At 45.5% G+C, this 10,762-nt stretch overlaps 1 protein-coding gene across 11 annotated transcripts in view; it reads right to left on the bottom strand.

The window, feature by feature from the left end:
• SLC38A5 (solute carrier family 38 member 5) overlaps positions 1-10,762 on the bottom strand; it is an 84,029-nt gene that overhangs the window by 5,308 nt on the left and 67,959 nt on the right. For 9 of the 11 annotated variants that reach the window (XM_053297821.1, XM_053297820.1, XM_053297819.1 and 6 more), the window contains 7 exons: positions 10,528-10,586; positions 10,181-10,318; positions 6,756-6,835; positions 5,602-5,702; positions 4,838-4,953; positions 3,474-3,618; positions 618-721 (listed from right to left, as the gene is read on the bottom strand). In XM_053297821.1, coding sequence (XP_053153796.1) covers positions 618-721; positions 3,474-3,618; positions 4,838-4,953; positions 5,602-5,702; positions 6,756-6,835; positions 10,181-10,318; positions 10,528-10,586 — 743 coding nt within the window. Of the gene's footprint in view, positions 1-238; positions 722-3,473; positions 3,619-4,837; positions 4,954-5,601; positions 5,703-6,755; positions 6,836-10,180; positions 10,319-10,527; positions 10,587-10,762 lie in introns of those variants that run through there. The other 2 variants (XM_053297829.1, XM_053297828.1) reach the window with 2 other exon arrangements.

Below are 10,762 nucleotides of genomic sequence, written 5' to 3'. Positions count from 1 at the left end.
GGGAAAGCTTCCCCCATCAGAGTTCTGCCCCACTCACTTCAAAATGGTGGCACCAACAGAACAGCCACCCTGGCTGGTTCACAATCAGCCCTAGCCACCACCATGCTTCTCCAAGCCTCATCCCATTCCACGGAGCACATCGAAATCCACCACTCCACACGGATTCTTAAACGACTGCAGGTGAGGAAGACCACCCTGCCCCCGCCCCCACCCCCACCCCCGAGAGTCATGGGCAGTCCTCCTGAAGCCAGCTGTGAGAGGCCGATTATTGCTAAAAGGGCATTTCATGTGCTGCTTGGAGAACATGAGTATCTAGAAGACAAACTGGAAGTTTTCAATAGACCAGATCTGGCTGGCTCATGGGTGAACAGGTTCAACGCCAGCCAAGAAGAACCAAGCAGGCCTCTTATCTCAATCCATTTGAGCTTGTTCTGTCCAGCAGTCTTACACCATACTGACAGTGCTGCAGGAAGGATGGACAGTCATCCTTTGGTCTGGCCTGCTACAGCAATCTACACCTAGTTCCAAGTGAGCTCCAATCTGGCCATTCTCGAAGAGCCCTCCCCACATCACATTGTCCCATAGTCCCATTCTCACCCACCCCTAGCATCAGATACCTGGATTTTGGATCTTGATAGCAGCGACTCTTTTTCGTTGGGAACAATACGGATGTAGAAGATGCTAGGGAGGATGAAGATGAGGCTGGGGGCTGATGTGGCTCCTGAGAAAAAGGAAATGAGGTCAGCGGATGCAACATCCTCTTAGGCATGCAGTCTTTGAGCCATGCAGAGAGGGCCTACAAAGCTGGGAACAGCTTGCTCTGGTGCAAAGCAGTTTTGGAGGGTTGGGTGTCTTCTCTCCTTGATGGCTTCTACTTGCTGTCCTCCTGCCTTTCACTCTGCTCATTCTTGCTTTCCTTCCTTGCCTATTCCCACTTTCAAAAATATAATAGATTTTAGTCTCAACATTTCACTGCATCTGCTGCCATTCTTCCCCACTGGAGGAGGAGGAGGGGAGGGAGGAGGGAAGGAATAGGATGATGGAGGAAAACAACAAGTCAGGTAATAGTCTTAAAATATTGTTCGTAAAGTTCAAGGAGCGTGTCTTAGGTGTCTATAAAATTTTCTAGCAAAAGCACTGTAAGTTATACGTACATGCTATTTGACAGATTTCAGCCTTCTAACTGCTGCTTGTTTTGCAGCTGTACAGCTTAACACTGGCGATTAATAACTTTTCAAATGTTTTATCTGTGTAACTAGCATTTATTTATATCCAGCTTATTGCAAATTTCCCTGCAAGTTCTTATGGCTCACAGCCATGACAAACAATACAAGACAAACTTCTCTCACACAGATCTATTTTTAAATGTTACATGCTCTCTGGGGGCGGCCAGCTCCATCTTCCAGATTTCTATATTTGGGGCTGGGGGAGGGCTTGGGGTTAGGAAGCAGCCCAGTGTTGCAGTGCTAAACCCCTGGCCCCTGAGGTGGCTCTGTGGATCCAGTTCACTCGGCCCCTACTCACAGACCTTGCCGAAACACTTGGAATTAAGTGAACATCTCCAAAACATTGCAATTGCAATTAGGTAAGAGTAGTGTTATGCTGATGCACAACTATGCAATTTGCATACATTTTATTCAGAGCGCTGAACTGATTTTGGTTGGTTCCTTTGCTTGTTTTAAAGCAAAGGCTGCAGAATAGGACACCACCTGTCCTATTCTAAATTGAGTTGTTTATGATTGTGACAAGGCGCCTTTATCTATGGGGGAAAGGATTCCTCCAAGGGTATGTCACACAAATGGGTTCACTAAGCAGAGCCTGGGGGCAGCACCCATCATTTCCCACCCAAATGTCATTTTCATCTCAGTTTGATATGCATATCTTCAGGAGCAGCCTGTACTAACAAGCTGCTCGCTGCCTTCTGGCCCCATCCTGACTGTAATTGAGCCAGGGTTGGCCATTCGTCCGGAAGGGGAGGGAAATCCCCAACTGGACAAGGGACCAGAGTTGGGGGCTCCCCTCCTGCACACAGCTCAGTTGGAGCCGGAGTGGGGCCAGAAGGCAGCAAGGGCATGTCTTGTTAGAATGGGCCACTACTGCATCTCTTCCTGATGTTCACTGTTCACCGCAAGTGTTTTGTGTCCTGGAGACTAGCCCAGTCGGGAAATACTGCAAGGGCAGGGAAGACTGAAAGCTTTGGAAGAGGATCCACTGTCAACACTCACTCCCAGGTGTCTTCCTACCCCCAGTCCTCCAGTGCAAGGAACACTGACTTGCCACCAAGCTTGCCTTAGGCACATAAGAAATACCTGAAATGGCAAACTAGGGCCATTTCAATAGTGGGCCCACTTACAAGTATACCAAGTTGCCATTTTGTGGCTTCTTGATTCTGAAAGTAAGTTAACTGTGTGAGGTGTGATCAGGAAAAAGGGATTGCCAACTTTTCAACTGCCCTCTCTAGCTGTGTCTTGAACAGCAGTCTGTTTGCAGGAGACAGTGATTCTCTCAATGCTTATGTCTGCAGATCAATATACTGCTAAAGACATACGAGCAAGTCAGTATGGTTCTTCAAGGGCAAATATGTGTTAAAGAAGATTAAAAAAGGAAAAAGAAAAGCAGCCCCAGGATGCTATGGTGTTGAGCAGAAGGAGGGAGGGAAGACAGGCAGGCCATGCTTAACTATTTCCCCACTGGCAATTTTCCTGCTCAAGGTCAACCCCACCAGATGTATTTATGATTACAGTCACAATGGCTATATGCTACTTCCAGGTTCAGAGGCAGCACAGCTCTGAATACCAGTTGCTGGGAAGCAGGAGTGGGAGAGGGCTGTTTGCCCACATGTCCTGCTTCTACCCCCCAAGCAAAAACAGGATGCTGGACAAGATGGGCTTTTGACCAGTGTGCTTCATGTTTCCCCCACAGGGTTTCAGATGTATATTTCTCCTAGCAAACACATATTTATAGCATGGCAAGAAGAAAAACCACTGGAGGGAGTGCAATTTTGGAACGAGAAATGGCAGGTGGGGTGAACCACCCCTCCCCTGATACTGCTGAACAACCCTGTCTGGAGCCACTTTTCTTTATTTTGAGAATCACACAGTTGCCCACATTTGCATGCAATGTGTAGCAAGTTAGTCCCTTAGTGAGGGTCAGGTGAGAGTTGTACACCCACCCAGAGCAAAACTTCACAGTGACCCTGCATCTTTTCTGCATCTGCATCTTCTCAGGAGAGCTTTGAAAACCTTGGTCTAGGGCAGTATTCACCAACACCTCTCCAAACCTCCCACCTCAGTTTTATGTGTGGGTTTCTGTGGGGACACTTTGTAAACCTCACTTGTTTGGAATATTAAGTGTGTGAGAACTCCTATAACTGAGTTCTCAGAGTCCTGCTCTTCTCACCACGAGAAGAAGAAAGGCGAATGCTCATGCCAAGCCACTGTTATCAGAGAGCAAGGAGAGTAGTGCATATTTACCAATGAAACCAAAAATGTCCTTGATGTTTGGTACAAAGATGACAAGAAGATTGACGATGATAAGGAGGCAAATGGCAATAATGACATGACGAAGCCAGCTGAAATCCTTCTTGTGGAACAGCAACTGCTGGATGGCCCTGCGGATCTATAGGGGACACAGTTGGATGTGAACTGGCAAGCAGCCACTCAGTGATGCCACGCAGAGATCTCTCACTATTAAAACGCAGGTGCCTTTAGCAAAGAGAGATGCTGCTTTGCATCAAGGTGTGAAGGCAGCTACCTAGATGTAGACCAAGGCTACTCAACTTCGGCTCCCCTGCAGATGTTGGCCTACAACTCCCCAGAATCCCTGGCTATGGGCCACTGTGGCTGGAGATTATGGGAGCTGTAGTCCAAAAACAGCTGGAGGGCCAAAGTTGAACAGCCCTGATGTAGACTCCGGGCCAGTGCTGAGAGACAGCCTTCCAGCCCTACCTGCTGCACCTGGAATGACTAACTTGAGTTATCCTGTCCTCACTGGCCCTTGCCTCTCAGCTGCCCTTTCAAAGAAGAGGTTATGTTCAGGTGGATCTCCAAGAACTTGCTTGCCTGTCCTTAGTCTTTCCTTGCCCTCTTTTATTCTGAACGTTCTTCCTGGCCACGATCCCCATTCCCAGCCTTGCCCCTCTATCTGGTTTCGACCTCAGTGAGCAGGACTTACTGGACCCACTTCCGTCCTAGACTGTATCCTCCTTTTCCTCCTACCTAGACCTGAGAGCTCGTCTACTGTACTGGCTAAATGGCTGAACTGTGAACCAGTAAGTTCCCAGTCCAAATGTTCCCTCTGTCCTGCTCACAAGTCAGCCTCTCAGCCACACACCTGCAATCTGGAAATTAGAACACTGACCTACCTGAGGATTGTTGTGAGGATTTCTAAGATACAGTATACAGGAAGAGTGCCTTGCAGCACTCTCACAGGCCATATTAATGCTAAGAGTGCATCATGCCAAATCTTTCCCATCACATACAGACTCCGGGACCAGCTCCCATTAATCATGACCTAAGCAGACTAATCCCTCTGGGATGGGACTAATCAGAAAGGGAAACTGCTTATAGGGAGATCCTTTGCCTGAAACGCACAGTTTATTTCATTTATACACCACCTTTCCAAAAATGGCTCAGGACGGTTTACATCAAAACAAAAACAAATATTGTAAACCACCCAGAGACTTGAGTTGTGGGCGGTATAAGATAAACAAACAAACAAACAAACAAAATTAAAATCAAAACTAAATTAAACAATTAAAATCATTTAAACACAGATGATGTTGGGGGAGAACCATTCAATACTGTAACCAGGGATGAAGAAAGGCAATCTCTCTTACTGGGAATAGGACCACAGGCACGGTGAGTATCACAGCTAGCAGCACAGCCAATCGCACGCAGAGCATAAGCCGGTCCCCTTTGACGTAGGTGTGCAACATCTCAGCTTCCACAGTCCCTGCCGGAAAGCAGAAAGGATACATTGGGGCAGTTGGAGAGATGTGGTGGGGGAAAGAAAACAATGGGGGAGCCTAGCTGGACAGACTTTGGTTTTTATATTAGGTCTTTTAAAAAATAATTAAAAAGAGAATACGTTTAGATACTGATATCAGCATTCAAGTCTGCAGTAGATTCTAAACCTAAGACGTGAACAGTGGCACCGAAGGGATAAAGAATAAGCTTCATAATTATTCTTTGGTCCAAGGAAGGAACTGCAGGGAAACAAGTAAGGAAGACCAGCAAAATAGCCTCCTACCAATACCATAGCTCAGTACCTCCCAAGGTCCCCAGCAAGGATTTAGGAAATGTTCCCAGTTCTACCAAATGAGTCCATTTTAAATAGAGTGATTCCTGGCTATCCCAGGTCACTCTGCACTCAGACTTCCTTCTTGGGCTAAAAAAAAGAAAGAAAAAAAAGGCTACCACAAACAAGGAAATTGTGCTGGCAAAGAATTATGGGACACTGGAATAAAGCAGTGAAAGATCACCCTTCTGGTAGCTGGAGTGAACTGTCTCTCACTTTCGTTACCTTCTGCTTTACCCCTGCTTTCACAAAAGAAAATGAAATTGTGCCTCCACTATCAGCAACTGGGGTTTTAAACCTTACCGTAAAAGGTGAGGTAGCCAAAGATGGCAGTGAGCAGGTACATGACAAACATGGCCAGGATGGAGACATTTGCTACATTCTGCATCCGATGCTTTGAGGCCCTAAACAAAAGACAGATAGATAACATGTACTATTACAACCTAATAGGCCCCAATCCCTTCAGAGTGAGAGAGGGAAAGAACCCAAGAGTCCTAGCCAGCTGTTGACTACAACTCCTAGAATCCCCAGCTGCAATGGCTTTTGCTTGAGGATTATGGGAGTTGTAGTCAACAACATCTGGGAATATCTGTTAGAGGGAGCATTGGTCCTAGCTAGCTACCATTTGCTGATCTAACCAACTAGGATGCTATATCAAGATCTGACTCCTGGGACTTTTCATTCGTTCACTGAATCTGTAGAACACATACTCTGTTGTTTTACTCCAGATCAATGACTCTTGCTCTGCAGACCCTTGCTCTGCATCTAAATGCACATATACCAATCAGAATTCCAGAATCAAAAGTAGGGAAGGCTTTGATCCAGATGTACTGTGTTTCTCTTTAAATGTTATGAGGTTTCAGGTGATTATGCAAGTGCTGCTTCTCCTAGAAGCCACTCTTCCATGAGGCTAGGCAAGATTGTCACTTCAGGCAGCAGATCATTGGAGTACCAGGAAGGCAGCAAGATGCTTTTTAAAAGGTGGGGGGAGGAGGGAAGAGGATGCACACAGTGGAGGGCAGCATTTGGCACCCTGCCTTGGGAGTACAGAGGTCTCAAGCCACCAATGGCGCCTTCTCCCAAATGGTTTCTCCAGCTGCCTCTCTGCTGACCCTCTTCCCTTACCTGCTGTGGACCAGAATCCTGCAGATCATAGTCCTGCTGACCACACCAAGCAGGCAAAGAGGGTGAGCAAGAAAATGGATGGAGGAACAAGGCAGGGAGCCGTGAGAGAGTTGCACGCCTGGCAGTTACCTTTCAGGAGTGAAGAACTGAAAGGACTGAAGAGTAAAGCAAGTTCTTAACATGAGCAACATCTTTCTTCTCCATGTAATTTGAACTCCTCTGAGTCTTGCCCTAACCTTGGTTGATAGAGGTCAACTGTTGTGCCCTCTTACAGGCTTTCGAAACTTTGAAAACTAACAGCCCCTTCCTCTTTATGCCCTCAATTTACTCACCTTTTAAGCTCTGTGTAAATAGGAAGGACCTCTGGATGGCACACAAAGGCAAACGCTAAGATGGGGATAGCATATGCTGTCTGCAAAAAGAGAGGAAAAGTCAGTTTCATGATCTGACTGGCCAGTTCTGCCCTAGCTCTGAGACTGGAATCCAGTACTTCTGGCATATCATCTCTCTTTTGTATATCTTTTTTATTAATTATTATTTAGTAGTAGTAATAGTTTATTAACTGTCTCGATACTTTTTAAATAGGTGGTATACAAATGTACTAAATAAATAATAAATAAAATAAATAGTGGTAGTAGTAGTAGTAGAACTTAGTAGCAGGAGTAATAAATAGTAGTAATAATTTCATTCATGGCATCAAAGATTAGGATACAATTGCAGAAGCAAGAAAGCAATACTGTTCTATAAAATTGAAAAATAATTGCAGACAGTAATGTGCCAACGTTATTAAAGCTTCCAAAAATCATCAACAGAAGCCACATATTTACATTTTCTCTGTGCTCTCCCTTCTTTCCCCAAATGCTGGCATTTCATTCATTTTTGATGTGTGTGTCATGCTAGACTTTGGCAATTCACTCTTTTATTGTTGAACGGTGAGAACTGTGCCTATTTTTGGCTGCTGCCATTTGTGTCGCTGTCCACCAAAGGGACACAAGGGAAGAGGGCTCATTTCACACCCTTCTAGCCAACAATCCAAGTAATACAACCAGCAGGTCTGGTGACAGATCACACATTGCCATTCTCTTCACTTTCTTCAACATTTTACCCCAATAGAACTGTATAATGGAGCATTTCCACCACGTATGCAGAAGTCCACAGAGGAATGACTACACTGTACTTCCAACACCTTGTGCTTTTTGCCTTAATCTGTTTAATTAATCTTAGGTGTCAAATACCAAAGATATATTATCTTGGGATATACTGGAACTTGTTTATGTTGTTAACAGCCATTGGCTACACAAATAAATTGACTGGCTGACTGAATTGCCATGGAATAAATGTATTCCATAGTAATACAGAAGTGGCTGAACATAGCAACATTTTTCAACCAACCATGTCCTGAAAAAGCTATTCCAAGCACATTTTCCACCTTAAAGTTCTTCTCAGACAATATATAAATATACATTTTGATAATCCTCTCTAATAAAACGCTTGGTGTCCGTCCATGGACGGACACCAAGCGTGCGTTCGTGCCTCGACTGTTCTGCGCGTGCGCGGAGCGCACGCGCAGAACAGAGCAAGGGACAAACGCACAAAAGCACCAGGCAGGACCCGGCGACCATCTTGGGCGGCCAGAAGCGGCCGCCCCAACGAAGCCGGGAAAGCGAGGGAGGGGGAGACTGACGGCATTACTGGCGGCAAAGGACCGAGTGGCAGGAGCCGCCATACATCGAGAGTGGCCAGAAAGGGCCGCCCCAGGAAGCCGGGAATGCGGGGAAGGAGGAGAGCATTAGCGGCGGCAGGACAATCCAGCCAGAAGCGCCCACCCCGAAGCACACACAACAGAAAACGGGGCAGCAGAATGAGGCGGCGGCGAAGCCGCCAACGAGGACTGCCGCGCCACCCGAAACCCGCCAAAAAGCCACATGCCAACTTCCCCGCATTCCCCCCCCAAAAAAAGCCACCTAAAACACCCTACCACATTGCGCCGCCCCCACCTATCACACTCCCACCCAACCAGCTGACCAAACCCAACTTACCCACTGCAGCCCACGGCAATCATCCAAAAAACAAACAAACAAACAAAAAACGGAGCTCAGCAAAACAGCTCCTCCCAGCGGAAAGCCTCTGCTCAGACTGCCAGCATGGACGTGAGGAACGCCTATTGCGTCACTTGCGTCCATTACAGCAGTCTGGGAAGCAGCCTAGCATAGAGAGGAGCTCCTTTCGCAAGCTCCTCTCTTCTAAAGAATCCCCCTCACAAACAACCAACACAAAAGTTGCATTAAGCACTACACCAACACACAGTTACACAAAGCACAACATACAGCCCAAACACAACAATAAAGAAATAAAAATACAGCAACGGCTGTAAAAAAAAACCAGAAAGAAAAAGAGAGAAAGAGAAAAGGGGGGGGGGGAGGAACACACAGAAACACACACACATACACACACACACACACATACACAAAGTCAAGGGAAAGCTAGCGCCCGTTATTATAACGGGCTAAAAAATACTAGTACTTAATACTTTAATATCTTTTCCATTGATAAGCGGCTTCTCAAAATTGGTCAATAAACAGAGATGTGCACAAATGATTCATGCACGGGCTGGCAGGGCAGGGAGCAGTTGCCATAAAGAGCTCCTTACGGGCTCACCCCTGCCCTGCTGCTTTTCCGGGCACAGCACTTGCTCCCCAACCAGCCATGGCACTTCCCTGCAGACTCTGAGCGGAGGCTGCAGAGAACAAGGCCGCAGCCCCAGGCAGCTGGTTGGAGAGCAGGCACCGTGCCCAGAAAAGCAGCAGGGCAGGGATGAGCATGTAAGGAGCTCCTTAAGGAAACCGCTCTCTGCCCTGTCGAGTCGGCTCAAACACCAGCGCCCAAGCCAGTCCGGTGCTTCCCAGAGGAGGTGCCGAACTGGCTCATGCACATCCCTAACAAGAAACTCTCCAGTGATCCTGCTCTTACTCCAGGATTTATATGTTGAAAATACTGGGGGGAAATGGGTGTTTCCCCTTTTGCTTTTCAAAACTCACCAATAGCCATCTTGAAATACATCATTGAATATAACTATCCCATCTTTGACCCATAAGGAGAACTTGGTTGTGATATTATAGCCACTTTAAGACTTTATTGTAATGGGGCAAAATATAAACTAATAAATAATAATAAATGTTGTTGATGATGATGATGATAAAAATAAAAGAATCCAAACAGGATACAAGTTTTACATTTGCCCCGTATTTCTAAAGTTCAAAGCACAAAAAGATTAGGCTGAGAAAGCATTTATGTGATTTTATATTGTTCCAGATATGATCAGACTAAAAATGTTAATGCAAAGTTACAAGCATATATTGGTTCTAAATAATTCTGTGGGGATTTTTCAACTGGGAGGCACATTACACTTTACACAATGCAATGAAGTCACCACTTAAAAAAAAAAAAAAGCTTCCTTTTTTCAGAGAAATCCAGACATTCTGCACCTCCCTTTTGCTTCTGAAAGCTAGCCAAAGCAATTCTTTGACATTTTCAATCTCATATCACATCTGTTAACATTTTTTGCCAGAATTTCAATATTTCCAAATTCTGCAAAAACAGAATGAAAACAACCCTCCCAATAGCCTCAACATTTTAGTTATCCATTTGCTATTGCTTCCTTTAAAAAATGTACAAGATATTTTGTTCATTCTTTATCTGATGCTCCTTCTAAAGCCACTTTTAATTTGCTAAACCTCCCAGGACCCTTCCTGCTAACCTTAGAGTTGACAGTCAAGACGGCAGGAGTACAAACGCCCTCTTCAGTGGTGATGTTGTGCCCGTTATCATAGACCCAGGAACTTTCATGATGTGTCTCATTGAGGGGACAGGGGATCTGGAATTTCTTGTAGATCACCTTTGGGGAAAGATTTAAAAGCAGATGGTGGACATCAAGATCAGAAAGAAGTAGGGCGTAAGGGGAGAAGCTGTACCTGCCACAATGTTCTCTTCTACAAAAATGCTGAAGACCCAGAAGACTCTCCACTACTAAGTGTGGCAGTGTGTAAGGAAGGTACAGTTCTCCACCTGAGAGGAAAGGGCTCTGGACATTCCCTGTCAACTCACCGAGACAAGAAAGAAACACATACAGGTGAGTGAGAGTCCGCTGGTGTAACCAAGGTAGCCTATGAGAAGGAAGAGAGAAGGAAAAAGAGAAGAGAATCAATTACCCTGAGCCATTTTTGGAAGGGCGGTATATAATCCAAATAAAATTAATTAATACACAGACTTGGAGGTTAATGTAATTCAATATATATTTATATATTTCCATATATTTTTGTCCCAAGGGTTTGCTCACACA

This window comes from Hemicordylus capensis, chromosome 2 (assembly GCF_027244095.1).
Source record: "Hemicordylus capensis ecotype Gifberg chromosome 2, rHemCap1.1.pri, whole genome shotgun sequence".
NCBI classification, from domain to species: Eukaryota; Metazoa; Chordata; class Lepidosauria; order Squamata; family Cordylidae; genus Hemicordylus; species Hemicordylus capensis.
The sequence above is the reverse complement of the archived record's forward strand: the minus strand, read 5'-3'. Positions and strand labels throughout refer to the sequence as shown.